Below are 25,429 nucleotides of genomic sequence, written 5' to 3'. Positions count from 1 at the left end.
ACGCCCACTCTACTGTGATTGGTCAAACATCAAGGTTTGTCACCGCGCGTCATCAATCCCGGAAGTATCCACCTACAAGGGACTCGTTGTATAAACAAAGCAGCTGGAAGAGGAGTGAAGCCATTATCATGCCATGATGGACTCCGCTCTCGTATCTTCTCGTTCGCTGAGATTTTCTTTCCTGTCCCTTCTAGTTTTAATATTACTTGTTTAAAAAACAGTCACAGTTAGGGTTGGGTATAGAACTTCTATTCTTTTGGTCCGCCGATTGAAATGCTTCAGTAATACAGAGTATTCAAACACGGGTCTTATTTTTCGGTATCCACACCGAATCAAAATAATGTGTGGATTTTTCAAATTATTTTTTGTTTATTCTGTAAGAAAACATCTTGTAGTGGAAACTTAAATTAATATTTGCACTCTGAATATTGTTTTTTGTTTAGAATTCATCTCGCGAGATATGTATTTTTAAAAAGTAAATTATAGAGCGTAATTTTTGGTACCGGTATTGAAAAGTTTCGATCGATACACGGCCCTAGTCACAGTATTAAATATGGTCGCTTAACGGTCTTTATCTACACTTTAATGAGTTTACAAATGGACGATAAATATACCAACAATTCAATTTTTTCTCCAATATAATAACAAGTAGAAATATATTAGGTTTGATTAGATTTGTGTGATATAATGGGTGTGTTTACAAGTTGTATCAGTGTACCTCACACAGTGACACTTGTCTTTTAGTGATTTTTGTAAAGATTCCTTTGCACTTGCTAGAGTTGCCATTGTGTATTATTAGCCTTTAGCAGGTGGCTCCTATTCTTGCTAACCTCCAGCGGATATTTGCCACAGCAGGTGTTTGTTTGTTTTTTTTACTAATGGTGGAAGTACTATTCTTTGCCTGGATTGTTTTTACTGGCAGGTTTTAATGACTGGTTATTTCAGCAGGTGTCGTTTCATTGTCGTTTTTTTGGAGAGAGAGATCTTTTTGTACTGTGATACTTGTGTTGTGTTGAGTATAACAGGTTTTTTTTTCTATCCATGTCAGGAAGTGGTGGAAGGTCTAGAGTAATTTAGCCTGTAAAAAAAATGTGAGAGAAGTCGGTTTTTGGGTCTATTTTTAGAATCTGCGGCTTCATTCAATGTGCCAACTCCAGAGGCGGGTGAAGGATGCTGACCTCTGACCACCTTCCTCTGGACGTTATGGTAGGAAACAACAAATCAGTCACTTTCAGCGCAGACTCTTCCTGCCAGTAAGATACTCTACGTCCCCTCAAGACCACTGTGACTAAATAGAGGCAGAAGCCATTGTTGTCAGGCTTGATAAATGCTTGACAAGACAGTTTGGGTAAAAGCACTTCCCTCATCTCAGATCTATGTTGAGTTTCCATGGAAACAAAATACTCTGATGAGCTTCATTGGGTTTTTCACTTAATAGTTTATAAATAACGCCTGGTTGTATGAAGTCTTGAACATCTTTTAAACAAATTTAACATTTTAAAGTTCAGTTTCATAAGCAATGCTTTATTTTTAGCATTTAAGCAAATCTATCATAAATTATCTAGTGAAGGCTCACAGTCACAAAGATACCCAACTTAAAAAAAAAATCTCTCTTCAGGCTGTGTTTAAAGATAGCTCACTATCTGCAGCAACTGGACAATGGAAATGATGTGGTTTGCGTGCTAAGGTCTCCAGCAGATCTCTGCCCTGTCCTTTCCCAGTGTTCCGTTTTGGCAGCGTCAGAGCCCAAAACATCCTTTTCCCCAGCCACACCTTCTCAGTTTGCAACCAAAAAAGACCCTGAATACTTAGCTATTAACTATATCTGTAACACTCCAGCGTCTCATTTATACAACAGCACTAATATTATCTTTGTGTCTTTTATAGAGAAAATGAGTTTGTTGACAATGAAACAGCAACAGAAATAGTGATAGTTCACCCAAAATTCAAATTGAATAGGTAAGTAAGAAAAGGTTATTTGTAAAGTGCCTTTCTAGACCAGGGTCACAAAGCACTTTAACAATCAAAAACAATACACAGTTAAAATATATACTTCACAAATAAAACACAAATAAAAATGTCTTCAGATGTTTCTTGAAGGAGTCAGTAGATCCAACAAACACAGAGGGAGAGGAAGATAATTCCAAAGCTAATAGCAAATAGCTCTAAAAGAAAGAACCAGAATTTAAAAATTGAGCCTGAAAGAAACTGGCAGTCAGTGAAGAGTTTTAAGGATCAGGGAAATGTGAGTTCTTCTACTAGAGTGAGTCAGAATTGCAGAGTTCTGTATTAACTGCAGGCGAGATAACTCCTTGTTTAGACGCGAAAATAAACCGTTACAATAGTCTAAACTATAAACTTATTTCTACTCACCCTCATTTCGACGAAGGTTGGAATTATTTTCAGAGTTATCCTTCCGTCTTTTTGGTCTTACAAGAAGAAATGTATGTTAATTTGACAGTCTCAAACGGTGTCCACTTTTCTTCGTCTTCATCTGAAAAGAAGTCCTACCTTCATTGATGCCCTGATATAAGAAAATACATTATAAGCTTGTTTGTAGCAGAAGCTAAAATGCTAACATGCTACAGAGACAGTAAAAACTCACAGTAGACACTTGGACTTTTTTTAATCACCTTTTTCTAAAGCCATCATGTTCTGTACAAGAAGAGGAAACGGAACATTACCAATTCAGCCACTTGGTGATGAGTATTTGTCGCGAAAGATATCATTTTGTTGACCACAGCTTAAACCAGACTTCACAAATAGTGCTGAAGGGAAAACACGTGTTTCAAGTTGGAATATAATTGCCTATTCATTTTAATATTAGATTTGGGAAAAAACTTTTTTTTTTTTAAGAAACATTTTAAAATAAAGGGATTAATGAACAAATAATAATGTATTTTAGCTGCTTGCTTAGTTCCTATTTTCTTTAAACCAGGGGGGGCCTCTTTAAACTCAACTGGCTCAGGGGCCACTAGAGGTAGATTCTAGGTTGTAGACTGGGTGGTCTTTCAGCTATTTTTCCAATTTCTTTCTGCACATATTGATCTAAATTTAATTAATATTTTATTGTTGGATGATTTTTTATATTTTATTGGGTTTCAGTGTTCAGTCTTATCTTATTTCAGTATTATTTCTTGAATAAATCTTAACTTTACAACAGTCAATAAAAAAACTTGTTGCTGCAGCCCCGTCGTACAAACATTTGACAATAAAAAGAATAGCCGTGGAGAGATACTTGTTGACGCTCAGCTTTGGTATGACTGTTAAACACATGCATCTGGAAACACCCTTGCAGCTGACTGATAATTTGCTGCCATAAATCACAGTCGGAACAAACAAACCGAGTGCACTCTCATAACAACACACACTCTCATCAACAAATCCATGGATGAAAGAAGCATGGCTGCTGGAATCCATAAAAAAAAAAAAACAGGTGCCTTAAAAGTCCACATGCATGGGATGGACACATTCTTTCAGTTTAACCTCCTAGCCCTCATTTAGAATGGGGTCTTTCAATATTTATCAATGAAATCCACTGACTTTTTTTATCCTCTTCTTGGCTAATTTAGCCAAAGAGAATGAGAATGTTTCACTGGCTCCCAGTGACCACAGCATATGATAGAAATGATCATAAAGATGATAATAATATCTATATTCAAGATAGCGTCATAACAGACAATACCAAACATAAGCAAAGTCATAATGACACTTTATAATGTGATTAAAGGGCCAATTATGTCAAAAGTTAACTCTCCTGACTCACTCACATTTTCCAAATTCAACTGTTCCTCTCCAAGATGCAATAAGTCCCTCATCATGACCATGATTTGAACTTATTACTTTATAAAGTTCTCCCCCGTCCGGAATCTCGGCAAACGAGAGGTTACGAGAGCGGCTCCTATTATGACGTTATAATGGGCTTCACTCCTCCTCCAGCCAGCTGTAATCACGTCCCGCTTTGTTTATACAATGAGTCCCTTTGAGGTGGAGACTTCTAGGATTGATGACACGCAGTGACAAACCTCAATGCTTGACCAATCATAACATAGTGGTCGTGGCTAGGGTAAACAAAATTTAATCTCCAAAAAAAAGAAAGTGTTTTCAGTGGGCGGGGCTTAAGCACATTTTCTTATGTAAATATTTCAATAAAAGGAGAGTTTTGTACAAACAGACACATACTGATGATACGATAGAGGAACAAGATCAATCCTTTTGACATACATTGCGTCACATGAAAACCATTTTGTTGTGGTTGTCGGGAAGCAAAACTAAATTGTTTCCCACAATTTCATGCACACGTGCAAATGGGTGACGACACAGAGTTGCAGATGGATTCCTTAGAGAGAGATAGAACGCACACACACACACACATTACGTCTGGTGTATCTGGAGCCATCAGATTACCTGACCATAAGCCATCTGCACCAATTTGGCTGTTTCCATTAAGTGGCGGGGACAAGAGTTTGGGTGAGTCTGAGCTCCCTAATCCCTGGTGAGCAGAAACCATGGGTGGTCACACAAACACACACACACACACACACACACTTGCATACACACAAACACATTCTGCAGCTGTAGTTGAAGGTGGTTGAGTCATGGCGGACCGATCTTTGTGCAAGTGTTTTCCTAAAAGGACTCAAATGACTTGATAGCAATTAGGTAAAAAGCTAAAAAAAAAACGACATAAGATGCTCGACATTCGCGGTTGTTTGTACAAACAGCCGCACCTGAGATGCCTCTTTCTTTCCGTGGTTGTGACTTCACTCCGTAACTAAATATTTAAGCCATTATGCTGGATTAGAGCCTCAGAATGAGCGGGGCACTCCGGTTAATTCCTCGGGCACACAGTCGAAGGCCACCACAAGCACACACATATGTGTAAAACAAACACATACCATACCCCCCCAGTGCCCTGACACAACCTACTTCCAGTAAATTAGCGGCAGCTGACACTTCCAGCTCTCTGGTGAACACCTGACACAGACCACACCGCCCTGCATCATGAGTATCAACTATAGAAATGTGCATCTTTCACGACGTGTGTGTTGGTGGACCCTCAAGCACATTTTGGTAAAAACAGGAGATTCATAACACGGGTCTTCACGGGTCATGGGCAGGATCTCGTGCTTGGGTGTTTACACAATAGAAGGGCCGTACACCGTTGAACTGAGATGTCTTGTTAGTGTGAGGAGGAGAAGTCTCGCGGACCTCCCACATTCATGCCTCTGTGGATGTCTGAAGGAAATCTTGCATGAAGGCTAACCTAATATTGGAAATAAAAATAATCCCCTTTTTGTTGACCTTTTACTACAGAGAGGAAATAGACGTGGTTAAGAATGTTCCACCTATTTGTTTCTGCCTCGTTGTCGTCACTGTTTAAACTGATGCTAAAATATCGTCATCGTCTTACGAGCTTGAATTTAAAGCGACACCCATGGAAAATGTATAAAGGAAAAGAGAGTGGGAATGAAACTTTTACATAGTCCAACGTTCGATGTTCAAGTTTTGTCTGAAGTCTTCAGTGGGTTGTGGTGGTTCGCAATGACCAGGGTGTGGAGGTCAAGCTGTGAACTTAAGGTCAAAAGTCAGAGGCAAGAAAAACCTCTGCATTCCAATAGATCACCACACACACACACACACACACACACACTCACACACACACTTATGTACCGTCAAGCCCTTTTAGTTTTTGTGATAGATGAAGATATTTTTACGAGTTCTGTTTTTAAGTAACAGATCTCAAATGAAGTGTAACCTTTTTATTCTGTCTTTTCTGTCAAAAATGTTTCCATGTCGTCATGATATCATAAAAGAATCAAGTGCTTTAATGTGTGTGACATATATTAAAGAAATGTATTAAAGTGCTCTTTCTTTTTTATCCTCAGAAAATGTATACCCTCCTAGAGAAAGGAAAAGCTGGTGAGTTTTTGATCTTTTTTAATTTGACTCAAGCCACACAAATCACACAATATTAATTATGTTGGAACAGTTTGTTCTTGGTACATTTACGGGGGTTGAAGGGTTGAAGTGTGTCCGTGAAGTTGTGTGTTTGTTGAAAGCGTGTTCGTCACCCGCCTGCATATCTCATGATCGGCGTCTCTGCAGTCATGTGAAGTTCTGGAGATGCTAAAAGACAAGAGAGGGAGGGGAGGAGAGCAGAACCTGTACGCGACACACTGGATGCCAGTGTTGATAAGGGTCTCCACTCATCTAGCAGACCATCAAGTCTGCCGCCTGGAGCAGATAAGAGTCAGACGAGATGTCGACTCGGACTCCCCGAATCTGTATTTATTCATTTTAGAAGTGAAGTAGGTCCTAGTTTGGTAAAGAAAAGGGTTCACATTTTTAAACTCTGTCTTTGCATCATAGTGTAAACGTTGCATTTTATTTACGATAAAAAATGACTTCTTCCGCGTTCTTTCATGATAGACATGGAGTCACTATCAGACGTCTCTTGGACCTGTTTCTGGCCAAGTTACAAAACAATGAAGTACGTCTTCTGGCGCTGTTCAATCTGCTATAGCGCCCTCTACTGATCATATATTGCTTGTTGGACTGTTGTCCTTACGCTTGATGCGGTGCAGAAAGTCATCCAATTCATTGTATAGATCTATCTGGTCGCCTGTTAAGAGGTTATGTAACCTTTGTGTGATGGAACCCAGATTGAAAAAGGGGAGGTCGTGCCCAGAAAGCTGTTGGAGGGTTTTTTGGGACCGTGACACAAAGCACAGTGTTCATTATGGGGCTTCAAAGACTCCTATGTTGAAGCCCCACAAGAACAGCACATTTGTGACATCACATTCTTTGCCCTGCAGGCTGCATCTCCGTGAAAGCATCAGTCTTCATGTCTGTTCTCTGAAAACATGCTAGTCAATGAGGATTCAAAAACCAATGACTCACGAACAACCAAAAACTTCGAGCAGATGGTCCAAACCTGACCTTTTTCTTTGGATCTGGATCAATTGTCACATGAAAGTTGACTCACTTTGTTTAAAAAAATATAAGTTTTCACTTTTTAAATCATTCGTAATGAAGATAGCCGTACAAAACAAAACCGTGGTAAATGAAATCACTTTCCTTATGAGGTCATTTTCTACTGAAAAATGAACGAAAAAAGGTACGGCTAAATGAGTTTTGTTGTTTACTAGCATACTAGAGGTGTATATTGGCAAGAATCTGTAAGAACTCGCATCACGATACTGGGACAATGATAAAATATATTGTGATATTGTAGGAACAAGGATAAATTTGTACTATTGTACTTGACTCTGGTGTTTCAGAATTTACAGACCACATGACTTGAAGTCGTAACTGCTTTCATTTGTTTTGCAACAAAAATATGTCCAAGCTGCTGGAGTTGAGTGTATCCTCTCGTCCTCTGTTTTTCCTTGGATATTACAGAATTTAATTGTTCCTTTAGCCGCAAAGGACGTAATGACCGGAAGTTGAATTGCAACACAAAAATGAACAGATAGCACTGTTGAAGATTGGAGTCCGGTCCAGGGTGTCCCCCATTTCATGCCCAAAGAAACTGGGATAGGCTCCAGCCCTCTGTGACCCCCACAAGGGAATAAGCAACTGAATGGATGGATGGAAAGCAAAAGTGCTTTCAAATATCAATACAGTATCGTGAAAAAATGTATTGCGATGCATCGTGTTATCGATATAGCATTCACTCATTCATTCATTTAAGATGTTGCTTAATCCCTAATGGGGGTCGCGGGGGGCTGGATCACAGTTTCTTTAAGTGAGAAGCAGGGGACACCCTGGACAGGACGCCAACCATTCACACACACACTCATACCTATGGACAATTTCCCCAAGTTCCCAATCAACATCTGTATATTTTGGGACTGTGGGAGGAAACCAGAGTTCCAGGAGTAAACGCACGCAACACTGGGAGAACACAAACTCTTTATTTAGTCATTGAAGTTCCCCTTGTTCATGGGCCAGCTCCTTAGATTCAGACAGTCCAGGGCGGCGATGATATCCATGTATCATCGTCAGACAGGAAACATCAGTCAGCGGATGATTGTGCACGCTTCCCAGAATGACACATACCACAACAATGTAGGTACAATTTTAGAGCCTGTCGACGACAATCTTAGAAATTCCTGCTTCTAATAATGAGGCACATTTATTTCCTTTGATGGTTGTCCTGACGCCGTATCTTCCTGATCTAAATATAAACGTAACAACAATAAAGACATTGTACTATTTTTGCAGAGAGCACATAACTCCGGGTATGTGCTACGGAAAGTTGCCGCAGGAGAAAGGAAGTGGTTTAAAACATTCAGATCATGTGGGTGGTCATGTTGACGTTGTTGTTTATCGCTCTGACCTGATAGTTTGAATCAACATTTAAAGCAGACGAAGGATCTAAATAAGCCCTGTTGCCAATGTTTAAATTAAGATAATAATAATTTACAATAAGATGATCCAGAGAAGGTACAAATACCTTGGTATTTTTCTTGATAACTCCCTGACTTTTAATCCCCATATTGAAGGTCTTAAAGGGCAACTAATGTGTTGATTTAAGTGTCTCTTAAATATATATTTGACCTCTATTGTATCATCAGTATGTGTCTGTTTGTACAAAACTCTCCTTTAATTTAAATATTTACGTTCCAAAATGTGCTTAAGCACCACGCACTGAAAACGCTTGATTTTTCTCAAGCTTAAATCTTGTTTACCATAAACACGCCCACTCATCAATCCAGGTAGTATCCACCTCCAAGAGTCAGGAATGTTTGGTTTTCAGATTAGTTGCCCTTTAAACCCAAATTTTGCTTTTTATTTCAAAATCAATTTTGTTTTTCTTGTCTTCGAAGGCAAAACGGCGCCTGGTTATTGCAGCATTTGTATATATTTAAGACTATGGAGACCTGTTGTATACGCATGCCTCTGCTCAACGTTTACATAAGATTGACACTGTATGTCGAGCTATATTAATAACTACAGGGCAGTGACTCGTCTATTGTGAACTGTATTCTTGGTCGGGATGGTCTTCTCCAGGAGGCAGGGTCATCAGTACACTTGTATTCATAGGGCAATGCTGGCTCTACAGCTCTCCTACATTTGTAAGTTAATCACAAGGTGAAGTTTTGCATTGAAATAATCATTGGTCGCTCGCTTTTCCTTTTGACATAGAAGGGAAAACTGTTCTCCTCCATATGGAAAATCTTGCAAAAAGATTGGAAAATAACTGAACTTGTTTAACTGAACGCTTTTAACCCTTGCGTTATCTCAGGGTCAAGGTGACCCGAAGACAAAATCAAGACCTCCTGAAGACCTTCACCACTACATATGTATTTCTGGAAGCCAGGGAGGTTGTTCACTTGACCCTCAGACAAGACAAGGGATACCACAAACACATTTGTTTTGGGGCCTTTTGCGTCACCTTGACACGGCGATAACATGAGGGTTGAAACACAGGCTTGTCTGGAACAAATGCCAAGAAGGGCCGAAGGAAGCTAAACGTGCCTCTATTGCTCAGCACTTTCAAATCTAGGTCACTTCACTGCTCTAAGATTTACCACCTCGACGTCCAGGCAGCTGTGGAGATAAAAACTATACGATATGTTAAACTGAGTACTACATAATATACTACAGGTGTTTGGACTGTATATCTAAAGAAGATATATATCATGCAAATGTGAAAGTCGGTGAAAAAAATGAACTTAGAAGTGGCGTAAAGTTTAGAATTTATGTTCTTTGCAGATGTCGACATCAAAGGAACTACCATACAATTAGAGTGGAGCCTGAGCACTCCCCTGAAAACATGCTTCAACACACTGACACATTTTTGGCCACACTGTAAAGAATGGAGTGCAGGGCATTGTTGTGATGATCGATTTTTCATACTGCTGTGTGTGCCGTTTGAAAGCGACCCCGAGACAACACCCCACCTCTTTGGTTTTTTGTCTCACGTTTTCTACCTACATTTCAACACCCCACCTCTTTGGTTTTTTGTCTCACGTTTTCTACCTACATTTCTAGGTCAGCATGTAACTGCTGTTTTTTTTTTTTTTATTATTTTTCATTTTGTTTAGTAGAACTGGATTTTTTCTTGTTTTTTCCTCCAAAATGTGAGATTGAGGGACATTTCTATTGTTTTTTACTTCTCACTCGTGTTGTCTTTAGCTCAACCAGTGTTTGTGAAAAGATAGTAAAACAGTTTGTTTGCTTTGCTACATCCTGATTTTACTTTACAACACATTTAACCGGTCATTCAGCAAATGCAAGCAGCAGCCAAAAGTCTCAGGAAACAATCCTTATCTGTCCCAGCAAAAGCTCAGAAGGCTGTTAAGTTAATTGACCGTGAAGCTGTAATGCTATCAGCAGGCTGCAATATGTCAGTGCGGGAGCTTCACCTTCTGCTCCGTTGTGATTCCGTTGTGATTTTTCTCAAGATGTCGTCGCTCCGGGGTGGATGTGGACCAAACTGTGCTGAACATTCTGTTCACAGCCAGAGGGTCCAAGCAATTGGTACTAAATTAGTAACACGGACGATTTCAAACAGGAAAACTTCTCTTCGGTGCCAGATCAAATAGTTATAGCGAAGAAAACTTTGCTATTCTCCTCCATGACTCACTGTATAAATTTTTAAGCTGCACTTAGAGTCACTTTGGCATCTCGACAGTATAATACATTAATGTGAAAGTTTAAAACGCGGTGGAGCTCCTGGGACAAAAAGAAACTGACAGACCCTGAAGCACGTTCTAAATATGAAAAGCTGAGAATGCAATGGCGGGATTTGCCAAAGAAGGAACATTGAATTGAAAAATCGAAATCATTTTTGTTCACTTGGAATCCCCATCTTTTGGACTATTGGATTGGGTGCATATGCAAACTTAGCTTTAAGGTAAACATTTTCACAACTATTCTGGTTTTGCCTTGTAGTTAGAAAAATATTCTGGAACACCCTCTTTCACTACCTCCTTATCACATGTTTTCTGTCTTAATTCTACCAACTAACATCTCCCAAACATCTACGCGAATTCTCTGACACTCAGATGTTTCCTTGGTTACGAGAAGCCAAATCGAACTTTATCCGATCAATCCTGTCAAGTATTTGTTTCCATTGTTTTGTTTATTGTCCTTTTCAAATGCTTAAAGGTCAACTAAGGTTAAACCCAACTCTTTGCCACATGTTCACAACTCTTCCTCTCCAAGATGTAGTAAGTCCCTCATCACTCCTCCTCCAGCCAGCTGTAATCACGCCCCGCTTTGTTTATACAACAAGTCCCTTAGAGGTGGAGACTTCTGGGATTGATGACTTACCGCGACAAACCCGTGATGCTTGACCAACCACAGCATAGTGGGCGTGGTTATGGTTAACACAGTGATTTCAGTGGGCGGGGCTTAACATCATTTTCTAGCATAAATATTTCACTGAAAAGTGACACATACTGATGATACAATTGAGTCCAACATCTATTTAAGACACAATTAAATCAACACATTATTTGACCTTTAAGATTTTCTTACATAAGGTGCAAAGTATGCTGAATAGCTTGTTCAACTTTCCATATACCTGTGTATGTCCATGTCCTGTATGAAAGTCCAACGAGCGGAAATCATTTCTTATTCATACTATTTCACTCTAAAACATCCATGTTCTGTGTGTAGTTGTCAGATGCAGGAAACAGGTGATGCTGTACGGAACACTCTGTGCTCACACTGACGTAATTGTTGCCTGTCTCAGGGATTGGATTTGAAAAAAAAGAAAAAAGAGTGCATAGTTTGAGGTGACAGAGTGATGAAAACGAGATGGAAAAAAAAAAAAGCCTTGGCTGCGTGACTGCTCTTCGCTTAGATATTCAGAGCGGCAGAGGTTCTGTCAGAAAGCACTTACTCACTCATGCACTGGAGAGAATATCATATGAGGGCAGCACAGGCTTGGATGTGTCCCAGCTGATGCTGCTGATGCTTCTGCTGCAGCAGGATGGGAGTGAACAGTCCTGTCTGAAACAGTGCAGCAGGAGGGAAAGCGTCGGCACGACTGGAACTCTCGACTGCCTGAGTTATTCCTGGAGACGGTTTGGGTGGATGAAGCAGACATGTCTCGATCGATTAGGCTGTTGCTGCTGCAGAGGTCCTTGAGCGACCACATCAGGTCGTCCACCTCCAGAGCCTTCGGCAAAACAGCTGAGGAAACAACCGGTGAGTCCATGACGCGATCTTGGATGATTATGGTTTATTACTGAGCTTGGCAAAGATCAGATGCTCACACTCAGAAATGGTGAGCTGCGAGGAAAAAACTGCAAGTCACTCCCTGATGCTGCTACAGTAACAATTGAGATGGTTCATTGTCATTTATTAAAGGTTATGATGGTGGTTGCCATGTGAGGATTTGCCCTTGTAACTGATTGTTTGTGCTATTACTGAACTGGATTTACCCCATAAAATACTAATAACCATTAGCCTACGTGGCCATTGCTGTAGAGATTTTCCTTTTTAATATTTTATACAGCAGAAACAGTGGAATACTAATATAATCAGCTCAGCAGAATTGTACCAATAACGTGGATTCATAGCTCCAAGGTCTATTCAGGGTTACTGCAGAGGAAGCTGGAGTCTATAGGATGTGGTTTTGGTCATGGAAGAGTGGTCCAGTTCCTCTACTCTCAGCAGGGTCTACAAGGGTTCATGGGAGTTTGCTCAACCAGTTCACATGTGTTTTGTGGACATGGGAAAGCATTAGACCCTGATCTTCCAGGTATCCTGTGGGGGTTGGTTGCAAATATTTCCAAGAAGAAAACAAACCAAAAGGTTGGTTTTGTGTCACAGCTGGCTGGTTTAAAAGTACTAATGTCAAACTCCAACTCTCCTGACTCACTCTCATGTTTCAAAGTCTTCCTCTCCAAGATGCAGTAAGTCCCTCATCATGACCATGTTTTGAACTTATTACTTTATATAGTTCTCCCGCGGCAGAAATCTTAGCAAACGAGAGGTTACAATGGAGGCGACCGTTATGGTAAACAACATTTAATCACTAGAAAAAAAAGGATTTTTCAGTGGGCTTGGCTTAAGCACATTTTCTAATGCAAATATTTAAATGAAAAGAGAGTTTTATAATATATATCTTATATTTATATATATATGATCAGCTTTATATAAAAGTATCTCTGGTGTGTGTGTGTGTGTGTGTACAATTGTTTTAGCTGTAGCATGTAGAAATAGACATGCAAGATAATATGTCCGCCCGAGGCCAGGAGTATAACAGTTTGTTTCCACTTCATCAATGATCTTATCTTAAGACCTTGTCTTACCACGAGTGTTGTTTTTCTGTGCTTTCTTTTTTTCTCTCCTTGTAGAGCAGGGGTCTACAACCTTTTTTTGCATCGCAGACTGGATTTAAAGTATGCTTTAATATAATATTAGACCGACCTTAATATAAAAACATGACATTTTATTGCTATTGTTACTTTATACAGGCTATTTCTTTTTGCAAAAACTGCAAAAAGCATCACTGGCTAACAGTGCCAATCCAAAATAAAACACCTTTCAGATATTATTCATCAATAGAACAGATATTTGATTAACTAATTTTTTTCTCATGGATCACAGGTCTTGTCCGTACATTTTGTCAGGTTTAAGCTCAAGACTGTTTTAAAGCAACCAATCCACTCTACATCAAGTAGAGACACGAGAGAGAATTTAAACAGAGAAGAAGAAGTTCTATGAATGGCTGACATGTCATATCTTGGTTGCAGACGTTGATTTATTGACGTGAGCACTCCAGGTCGGCACCTTTTGACCTACCGTCTCAGTGGAAGCGAGTCGAACCCAGTGATACATATCCGTGGGCTACCTTCCGTCAAGATTCTCCTGAGTTCTAAGGTTTGACTGTCCAACATGAAAGGAGGAAGTGGAATGTAGGCCAAATAATTATGAATTGATCTATTGTCAGTTTCATGTTTTTTTAGCCTCTACTTGTACATAAACAAAGCTTCATTGCTTTATCAAGTTATCTTGTTAGGTCGTCATCGAGCTAACAAATACAGGAAGTTTAATGTTGGCTTAAACCTGGATTATCGAGGTAGCTCGCCAAATCGTTGGACTGAAGCTGTCATGCAACACTTATAACCTGCATCCTAAACCTGATAGCCTTGTCCAAGTCTACCGCCCACGTTGTGGTATGAGCACGTCGCATATTTATGCATCTTTACAGCTGAACATGTGCCGGCGAATACATGTGTCATTGTTTTGACCAAGACCAGCTGTCATGCTAGCGATTGTACATACCTCATAGACTTTGTGTTAGATGTGTGTGTGAGCCACTATCTTCTGACCCACACCATTTTATAACGCACTCCTTGGAGACAAACATGCAAGAGTGTGTCCATGGAACTGGAAGTTGTTTTTTTTATTTTACCATCTTTTCTCGCTTCCATCGTCGACATGATTCTCCCCCATATTGCCTCACAAGCAGAAGAAGTAGTTTCTGCTAAATGTTCGCTCAAGTGCGACGAAAACCGCTGAGCAAGTGTTATGAATGCATGAAATATTTTGCTATTTCATGTCACTAGATGTTCCTTTTTTGGTTTCTGCTGGTTGTGTACGCAGTAACCGGAACGATCTTATCAGAATTTTCTGTCTCTTGAAATTAATATTTTACGAAGAGCCAAGCTAACAGGTTGAGGGAATGCAACATCTTTTTCCTGCCAAAGACACATTTGGAAGAATTCTAAGCTCTATAATAGCTTTATAACTTCCCTGGTTTCCATCTGTGCTTGTGCACTCTCGGGCATGAATGCATTTGACCAGGCTTTTGTAGCCGGCTTAAGGGTGGACCAGTAGGTGGTCCATTGTCATGTTCCGGTCATCTCATTCGATGTCTACTGTTAAAACACACAGATGTCCGTGTCCATTGTGGCCCAGAGCAGCCCAGCAGGATTGTTTCACGCCCCAAGGATGCCCAAAGAGAATGGCAGAAAGGGCGCACCGCAGTGGCATCGGTCAGAACCCTCTGAATAAAGAGGCAGCAGGCAGCCGTGTAACAAATTAGCCTCGACAAGATACTTTCACTCGTAACACAATCAGGTCTTGGAGATTGACTCAGTTTAGAGAAATTGGATTAGCCTTGAGTGTACTTTAGACGAGAGCTGTCAGGAAGTATCAATGGAGAGAGAGAGTGTAGATCGGAACTATCTATATCATGTTTAATAAACCTATTGGAACCTTTCATGTGATGTCTTTGTACATGCTCGATATATATTTGAAATAAATATACCTCAATGACTACATTCAGTCCCTTCATCTATGTCAACCTCATCTTCTGGTCAGGTTTCTTTAAGGCTACCATTTATCAAGCATTCGGGTCGATTGAGGTCTATGAAAAGAACATTATCATTATTAATTTAGCAAGACAAGAAGCACTGTGTTGTGCCTTAGAGCCACAGGCTTTGTAAAAGTAGGCCAACACTTTGTCTCTGCCTTGTTTCTTTGGCGCTCATGTGTTGTCTCTTCAGGGAATTGTGCGGCGACTCAACTGCGAGTCATACAAAATGTGTGGCTGTGCGTGGGAGTTGGTATGGATGAGTTGTCGGTGAGGTTTCTGAGTACACCCAAAAGCATGCATATAAACACCGTATGATTACAGTCAAGCTCGACGAAACATGACTGTGGAATGCATGCCACGATTTTACATTTTCATCCTGTCCCTCACACTCCTTCTTTTCTATACCACATGTTCCCACTTCCATGATACCGTTATCCAACCAATCATCTAACTTCAAATATGTGAGAGTCAGATTTGGGCAGATCCCTTCTAGTCTGGTGAGACAGCCTGTGTCTCTCGACTCTAAATCATAGATGTGAATTTATAAGCAGGAGAAAAATCATTGAGCGTGTTTGCTGCTGCGGTCTTCTTCTTCTTCTGACTACCAAACTGTATTTTCTAGCTTGCTTGATCCTTTTTAGTCCCATGATCTCAGGCAACATATTCATCAAAGGAGGCACAGTCAATTTCACAAGCAGTACCAAATGTCAAATGTATGGTTATAAACTGAAAAGATTACTATATTTCCTGGACTTTAAGACTATCAATGAACGGTTCTATTTTCATACATGAGGTGCAGTTTGTTTGCCTTTTGTTTTACTGCGTGACTTTAGCTTGAAATTTGCTTCATAAGTATATTAAACGGAGACATTTTGGGGTTCTGAAAAGCCTTGCCGTATGGCCAGGAATAATACGAAAAACTTGTGGAGTAATACTACAGATTCTAGCGATGCAACTTCGTACCGAAGTCGTACATTTGACAGATTTTTGAGCACCGTGTACCACATAAAACTCGGTTTGTGGTCAGTCAATACAACCAGAATAAATACATAGGGTGCTAGGATTACAAAGCGCACTGTACCTTTTTAAAAAAGGAAAAAAAAAAACGGTCAGAAAAATGAGCTTATAGCTACAGAATGGATTCATTTACTGATTAATTGATTAACCCTTGTGTTATCTCAGGGTCAAGGTGACCCAAAGGCCTTAAAACAAATTAGTTTGAAGATATTCTTTGAGTTGTCTCTATACCACAGACACATTTGATTTCAGGCCTTTGGGTCACCTTGACCCTGAGATAACACAAGGGTGAAGATGGATTTAATGCTGCTTACCTGGAAGTCATGTTATATTATAGTAAAAGTAACTATAATATAACAAGATAATAGTTTATAGTAACATAGTTTTAAGATGCTAATACATTTCAACAGGTGCAATTGTGTCAGTGTCTCATTTAAGTGACTGACCCATCATATGCCACCACACCCGGGTACACACTGAAATTCAAGCTTGAGCTGGAGCACCTCAGCGGCGTTCCTGTTCTGGGAGTTCAAGCCCTCTTGTTTTTGTTGCTGTCCCCTCACAAGGCTGCTTGTTTCCAAAAACTCAGGAATGTTTTGCTAAACTCAACGACTCTAGCGAGCTCACACCAATCTTGTTTACTTTGGTTGTTAAACGGTACCCCCCCCATACACCCCACCCACACACCCGCTCACAGACACACTTTTATGCACGTGAACTAACTTGGTAAAACTTTCTTTCATGTAGAAACTCCTGTCCAAATCTGTGCACAGCTTTGAAGGAATATGTGTAAAAACACAAGTTAGTCTGTTTACACAAAGTCTTTATATTCCGCTTTTGTCCCGAGTCTGACCCTCAGTCAGCACTTCTTCTGTTCACACACAAGTTCCTAAGTGAGCTGGAACAGCAAGTCTGCATCTTCAAGAGTCCATAGAAAAAGCTCTGCAGCGTAGAGCAGATCCCTGCAGAGTCAGCACCTTACAGAAGTCCTGTGACCATTTTCTGAAATGGTTTTTTAAAGGGTTTTTTCAGGTGTTTCAGATTTTTCCTATAAAGTTCATCAAACATATGCATTAATGTTTATACCTCTAGCATCATCAGTGTTCAAAGATAAGGAAAGGAACATACATTTTTAAAGGTGGCACAGTGGTTACTCCGGGCACTCCGGTTTCCTCCCACAATCCACAAACTTACTATTGGAAATTGGGGAATTTCTCCGTAGTGATGAGTTTGTTAGTCAATGGTTGTATGTCTTTGTGTCCTGCGACAGACTGGTGTCCTGTTCATGGTGTACTCTGCCTCTCGCCCGGAGAAACTGCGATAGACTCCAGACCCTCCTCTTCCTCGGAAAAAAACATGGAGATAATCTATATAGATCATTGCTCAAAAAGTAATAACCAATCTTGCATGAGATCCATACTTCCTGTTTAGTACGTACGCATTTCCTTCAGATCAAGACCTTGACTCTAAAAACAGTTGAGCCCCTTGATTGAGTTTGACGCCCCTGACCTAAAATAACCAATACATAAAACAAATAAAACATTGAACTGCTGCAGATAATTCCAACAACCAATTACCCCAAGACAAAGATACAACTAAAAAGTTTCTTGGATGGAAGACGTCAAAAATAACTTCTTCCTTGTGGCTCGAAATGTAACCCACTCACGGCATTTCCATTCACAATATGGTATCAGCGTACATGCTCTGTGTTTAAGACCAAAAAGAAGAGCTCTTAATCCGTGACAGCAAAGTTTTTGGTTGTGATTATTTATCACTTAAAGCCTTTTTTCAATCCAACTTGAGTGCGTGCCAACTTGTCACTAGTAATTAGCTGTTAAACTTTTGCATTCCGGAAGAATCTTTTCCAGATGGGTACTCTAGACTTGTTTTAGTGCCCCATTAAATGGCCTCATTTCTTGTGACTGCTTAGGGGTTCCTGATCTCATGGTATGTTGTTTGTTTACTCTCCAGTGGGCCTTCATTTCCTGTGTCTGTGACTTTTTAGGGTCTAAAAGGATCACTTTTAATTGACTTGTAAGAGTTTCAGTGAACCCCCGGGGTTTGGGGCGGATTTCGACCAATCAATTACTGTTGTTGGAATAATTCCGAAATGTTCTGAGGCTAAACAGGGTTTGATTTGGTTTTGTGTTGTTTCTTCTTGTTGTGACCATCCTTATCTTGGAGTTCTGAGTGTCTGAAATGAATCATATATTATTGGAGTTGAAGATGTCTTGCATCTTGTTGTAAAAGTAAAGGAGTTCTGCAGCATAAGTGAATCTGTAACTTATTTCTCCTTGGGTGTTACTTAAAGAGGCTGAACAACTTGCTAGAAATCAAACAATGGCTGAGTGAAAACACTTTCCATCTAAATGTGGAAAAACTGAAACTCTGGTTATTGCGCCTGATGATGAAGTTCCAGGGTTGAGTCAGTACTTTGGTGACTTAGGAGCCTGAGAAACCTGGGTGTTGTATTTGACAAAGACATTTCTCTAGTGCAACACTGCATAAAACTGACCAGAAACTGTTTCCTTCAACTGAGAAAAATCTCTAAACTTAGGAAAATGTTGTCACAACATGATCTGGAGCGTTTGTGTTCTTCTCGTTCAGACTATTGTAGCAGTTTGTTTTGGTGTCTAAACAAGAGAAGCTGTCTCGCCTGCAGTTAATACAAAACTTTGCAGTGAGAATTCTGAGCCGATCTAGTAGAAGAACTCACATTTCCCCGATCGTGGCTGTCAGTTTCTTTCAGGATAAATTTAAAAATTCTGGTTCTAACTTTCAGATCTATTCATGGTCAGGCTCCTCCTTACATCACTGATCTGATCCAGACTTACACCCCAGCTCGGGCTCTGAGGTCTGTGGATCAGAATCTACTGATGGTTCCTGAACGCGGTTCAGGACCAGAGGAGAGAAATCCTTCCAGGCTGTTGCTCCTAAGCTTTGGAACGATCTTCCTCTCTCTTTGTGTTTGATGATCTACAGAAACATTTTTATTTGTTCAGGCTTTTCCCTGATTTTCTGGGACTCATGTGTTTGTCTTATGTGTCTTGAACTTTTAAAGTATATTATAGTCTATTAAAGTCTAGTATATTGTTTTTGATTGTTAAAGTGCTTTGTGACCCTGGTCTAGAAAGGCGCTTTACAAATAATCTTTACTTTACTTTACTTCACTTACTTTGAACAAGCAAAAAATAAATATTTATACGAATTAGGATTGCTCCATTTTTAGCTTTTTTTATTCTCCAAGCAAGTTTAGCATTTTTAATTATAATATGTTGAAAAAGAAGAGTACCTTTCAGTAGGTGGAGAATTACATGATAATAATAATTAATTAGACGTCATGATAAACACAATAGTCGTTCATGAATAAATAAAAAAGTGGAATATCTGGTTCCCACTGACTTTTAAAAAAAGAAATCTTTTACACTTTTTCACCCTTTTCATGTGCTAAGTTCTGTTAAGTCCTCTCTGTAGCCAGTCACCTTTCACCTCACGGTCATTCAGGGATCATAACCCCTTGAAAGGTTGAACACGTGGCCACTGGCTAAGTGTATCGGTCTTGCTAAACAACCTTTAACATCGTTCAGCCGACTTGAACGGAGCGTTCAGGATGAGACATCTGTTTATCATTTCATCAGGTATCTGAAGCCATCGGGTCAGAAATGTGGTGACTTCTGTTTCCAGACAGGTCGTATCCAAAAGTCGCTGAATGCGGCAGGTTTTTAATAATCTGATCGTGTGCAAGCTGTGAAAACAATTTAGTTCTTCTTCGATCATTATTGTGACCTTTGTTTCTTGAATGATGCAATTATTGTAGTGTAAGTTTTGGCACATTTGAATCCATGATTTAATGGCTATTTAGTTTATTTTAAATATTGATGAATCTATTTGTTGAAGTTTTGTCGCCTATCTATGACTTCCAACTGATCTGTGTCTGGTCTTTCATGAAACGCAGTAACAAAAGGATCAACAAAATAAGTAAACATGAGTTTGAGTTAGAGATAGTTTCATGTTTAACACGTTTAAAAACCATCCAGCGATGCAGTGGTTAGTTCCTGGTGAAAAAATGTTTCAAGTAGTTTTAATGATTTCTTTTATATATTTTCTTTTCATAAAGTTAAATGACTCGAGCTCTATTGCGAATGTATGCTCTGTCTCAGTGTCCGACTCCAAAATAATCAAATAAAACTGACCATTTACAAAAGTCTCCAACAATTGTATAACTAGTTCAACTCTACATAATAACTTATATGTCTAATATATTTGTTTGTATTATATTTTAAATGAAAATATTGCAAAATTAAATTCTTATTAAAGCTTTTTTCAGAATACCGTTTTAATTATTTATTTTTTATTTGTTTTCTCATGTTCAAGGTGGGGTCACCTTGACCCTGAGATAAGACATTCAATTTGGTCTTTGTGTCACAAGTTGGTCGTCATAGATGAAAGTAAGAACATGGATGAACATGTCAATAAAGAGCTTTTTGCCTCAGCCCTTATTTTCTCCACTCGTGAACAACATCCCAAGATACTAGTAAATCTTTCTTATCAGGCTGCGCTCGCAACTGTCGAAATCTTTGTTTCAAAGATTTGCCAAAGCCTGAAATACTACTTTACTTTTTCTCTTTGATGTTAAGTTTGTCGTGAGATAAATCTATTGCTTCCTTCAAACAGTTGCTCAAGGGCAGACAAAAAAAGAAAACGGGTTGCTGGAGTGGGAGAGATGTGAGGGTGTTTCTTCTCTAATAAATAGACAATATCAGATGCGATTGGATGTTGCTTTTTAGAAGAAAAAATACATGAATGAGTTTATTTCTACAAAAGAAAATAAGAGCAAAGAAAAAAAAAACCCTTGTAGTGATAATACTTTGAGTCAGAGACACTCCAACCTTTTGAAACTCTTCTTCAGTCAAGAGACATCCTGGCTTGTGCTACAGCCTCGATGTCTGTCCATCTCCTCACGTGGTTCTCTGGAGGTCAGGGAGCGTAGGGGGTCACAGGTCAGTGCGGAAAAAAGGACCAAGAAATTAACTTCCTGTCTTACCCACCAACTGATGTTGCTCAGAGAACGAGCAGAGCCGTTTCAGTTTGGAATGCCGGACCGTGACCCAAAGGACAATAAGACAGAAATTAAAAACAGGAAACGCTAACACAGGAAAAGTCAATCCAACACTTTCTATTGTCAAAAGTGGACACGAGTGGACACTACAGCAAGCGTGCACGATTTTAAAAACATATACTAAAAAAGGTTGCTTACGAATCCAAAAAGCGAGAGCATCAGGCTTGTATCTACAAACTCACACTTGCCCCTATTTTCTTCCTGATGTCATAAATCTGTTATCTTCTGACACACTGAACATTCATCAACCTACAGTGTTCCTCCTTCCCTCTCTCAACGCCGTCGCTCGGTAAAAGAAAGTCTTCTGCAGCGTTCATGACTCATTCTGAGAGTGTAGCCGAAGTATGCAAGACTCGTGCCAACATTTGTGTCTTGTGCCATTTATGCATTATTTTTTAATTGTCAGTATCAAAGATTGGAAAGCTCAGTGCTCAGAGTGCAGTGTAATGATCATGTCATAACACAAGAGGGATCAATAAAGTTTTACCTTACCTTACCTTACAAGCTTTTGAACCAATGGTGTTGTTGATTTTAATTTCGATTGAAAAAACGATCAGAATTTGCAAAAAATTAAAGGCACTGATGGTGACGGAAAGTTGATGATAAATAAGGTCATCTATTCCAAAGTAAATACCACAATAAACAAATAGCTTCAATTATTTGAAAACAGAAATTTTCGTTTTGGTCATAGTACCCTGTTGTTTACAGCAGATTGCTCACCCCAGAGAGAAGTTTTTGGGTTTTGTGTGAAAGAAGAAGTTGTTTAGAAAACCTACCTCGTCGTAGGTATGTATGTGTTTGTGCATGCATGTTAGCTTGTGTGTCGACATGTGTGTGAGCGTAATTCGGAGAATTACGAGCCACGGAGGTCGTGAGAATGTGAATGAATTCCACTGGCGTGGTTTATGATGCCAACCATATGGTTGTCAAATGCACTCACCATTGTAGAGATTTTCCCTTTCGTCTGCGGGCTTCAGTGTTCTTCGTGGCGGGAATATGACCATACGTATCATGATACAGGGGCTACGATATGATATAGATTAGATCGGACTTTATTGATCCCACAGCACGATACATTCACATGTGCGGTAGAAAAAACATTTAACCGGGACAAAAACCGAGACAGAACACTAAAGAAAAACAGACATGAGAGAAGAGGGAAAGTCAGAATACCATCAACTACGTACATCACTGAAACACTGACCAACAATACCATAATTAAAGTGGTATGAAGCCTACAGTGAAAAATTGCATTATGTTACAGAATGATTGCACGGGGATGGATTTTTGCCCAGGATAGCTGTACCGGAAGTTAAGCACTGGAGTTTAAGAATTGTAATGTCTGACTGCGGTTGGAATGAATGACTTGCGGAAGCGTTCCTTTTTACACCTGGTGTGCCAGAGTCTGTGACTAAAAGAGCTGCTCAAGGCTCCCACAGTAGTGTTGAGGGGGTGTTAGTTTTGAAAACAACCTCCTCTCACCCACCACCTCAATGGAGTCCAGAGAACAGTCCAGGACTGAGCCAGCTCTCCTGACCAGCCCCAGCAGACAAAAGACTGCATAAGCAATCTTCTCCACAATTGGACTTTGGCCCCTCTTGTACAGGGCATCGGTGTTGTGGGACCAGTCAAGTTTGTTGTTGACGTGAACACCCAGGGTATTTGTACACCTCCACCTTTTCAATGTCCAACCCCTGGATGAAGTCGACCACCACCTCCTTCGTCTTGGTGGCATTGATTTGTAGGTGGTTCAGCTCACACCATATGTTGCAATACTGTAGTAAAAAAAAATATGAGTGTAGTATTGTCGAGTACTTGACTCTGGTGTTGCAGAATTTACAGACCACATGACTCCTGACGAAGTCGTACCTGCATTTATTGGTTTTTAAACTAAAATATGTGCAAACATCAGCTTCAACAGCTGCTGGAGTCAACTGTATCCTCTCGTCCACAGTCATTACTGGGATCTTGCGGGATTCCATTTTTCCTTTAGCTGTGGAGGACGTAATTACTGCTGCCATCTAGCACCTGGAGGTTTCATTGGCAACACAATAATGAACATTTTAATAAAAATAAAAATGTTTTTTCATACAATTTTCAAAAAATTAAATGTGATATGAAAGCTTAAAATAAAGAAATATACGTTATAATCTATACAGTGGTTCTGAATACCAATGCAATATCATTTAGTATTCTTTCTATCGAAAACAGTTAATGAAATTAACAAAAAGCACAAAATTGGCAACGATATGATGAAATATAAATTAAATGAGTTAATAAAATAGCATATCCGAGTAAAATGGTTAAAAATAAGTCTACATGTTGACAAATACTACATAATACAAAATAAAACAGAGAAAAGGTCAATTTGAAACAAAGAAAGAAATTTTCTGAACTTGTTTGACCAGTTTGGCCCATTTGGAAATAGATTTTTGTCTTTGATTGTTGGAGACCGAGAGTACATTCTGTTGGAACACAGTGAGCCACAATCCAAGATATCAAATACACACTCACTGTTATGCTGAGTTTTTGTCACTAAATCCTCACGTGGAGTGAAGTCGACTCCACTAATGACTCGACACCGTGTGTTTCTCAGTCATGCTCATGTTTGCAGGGACTCTAATGTTGTTTGCTTTACCATTTGCACATTAGTGTTGGCCAATAACTCTCAATGTCAGCAGGAGAATGCAGAGGTTGAACCAAAGCCACACATGTTAGCGTTTTTGCAGGGTAACAGATGTTTGTTTTTTTTTTCTTCCCCACATGTCTCAGGCAGCAGGATTTACAGTTGACTGAGGCGACAGTAGTAATTAAAAACATTTCCCATTATTTAAATTTGAAAATAACTAAAAACTCTATTATTAAAATAAAATACATGTGATGTAGTTTCAATTTTATTGGTATTAATTCAGATTAAAAATACTAGAAAAATGCTTTTATTCAAAGATAAAGAACTATAATAAAAATGCATGGTTGAACTTAAATATATACTTATATTTATACATATATGTATACAATAGAGATGTAGGCTGACTGTGTGAAAAACAGGAAATGGCTACACTGGCAGCAATTAATCAACATGTGTGTGTCGGAGGAGCGACAAACATGTTATACAACACACTTGAGGCTACAACGTTATGGTAAATGTGTGACATGTCAACCCAGTTTCCTTCACAACAGCATGCAAGGGAGACATTATGTAAGCTCTCACGGTCGTGACTCAATCGGCAGACCCCTCCACACGTCAAACATTCTGCCTCTGAAATGAGCAATTCATCAATAGAAATCTGGGTCACTCTGAAAAAAAACAGTTTGATTGTATTTTTTAATGGTAATATCTTCCAAGAAAAACAAAAAAAAATTAAATGGCGGTATATAAAGTTTGTGTTTTTCTCATTTTAGCTTCACAGGTTATTTTTTTAGTAAACGAATGAAACTAGCGTCTTGGCGACATTGGCCTTACTATATTTATGATTTTTTTTTTCAAAATAAAACACCTTTAAGAGAGTAATGATCCAAAAACAGTGATTATGTTGTTTTTTTTCAATTGTTGTTGGAATGATATAAAGCTAAATCAAGCGCTACATTTCTCTCATAGAAAATTGCAGCTAGCCCTGTAGCTAACAAGAATACATTTAAAACCTTCACTTAAAAACACAGTTGAGAAAAGTAATACAATTTGAAGAGAATTTTGCTCATTTTTCCTTGTAGAGTTAAATTGATGTGAATTAAATGTGTTACAAGGTATAATGATGGAGCTGGCATATGTCCCTCATTTTTAGTGTTTTAGATGAAAACTACATTCTTTACTGTTTATTGTATATTAATTCACTAATCTCTAATGGATTTATATACATAACACTTGAAGCTAATGTAAATCAAGTTAATTGAAAGAGCTTCATTTACTTCAAGATAAACAAAAATATGGCTCTATACCAGTTTAAAAAAAGATAATCCTCTACTTGTGAATGCTTTAAAAATAAAACAAGAACGTCATTATCATG

At 39.2% G+C, this 25,429-nt stretch overlaps 1 protein-coding gene across 2 annotated transcripts in view; it reads left to right on the top strand.

Annotated features, from left to right (window-relative positions):
• dlc1 (DLC1 Rho GTPase activating protein) overlaps positions 1-25,429 on the top strand; it is a 59,378-nt gene that overhangs the window by 7,091 nt on the left and 26,858 nt on the right. For both annotated transcript variants that reach the window (XM_087806366.1, XM_087806359.1), the window contains exon 4: positions 5,889-5,922. In XM_087806366.1, coding sequence (XP_087662492.1) covers positions 5,889-5,922 — 34 coding nt within the window. The remainder of the gene's footprint in view (positions 1-5,888; positions 5,923-25,429) is intronic.

Source organism: Callionymus lyra, chromosome 1, assembly GCF_982586985.1.
Source record: "Callionymus lyra chromosome 1, fCalLyr1.hap1.1, whole genome shotgun sequence".
Taxonomy (NCBI): Eukaryota; Metazoa; Chordata; class Actinopteri; order Syngnathiformes; family Callionymidae; genus Callionymus; species Callionymus lyra.
The sequence above is the reverse complement of the archived record's forward strand: the minus strand, read 5'-3'. Positions and strand labels throughout refer to the sequence as shown.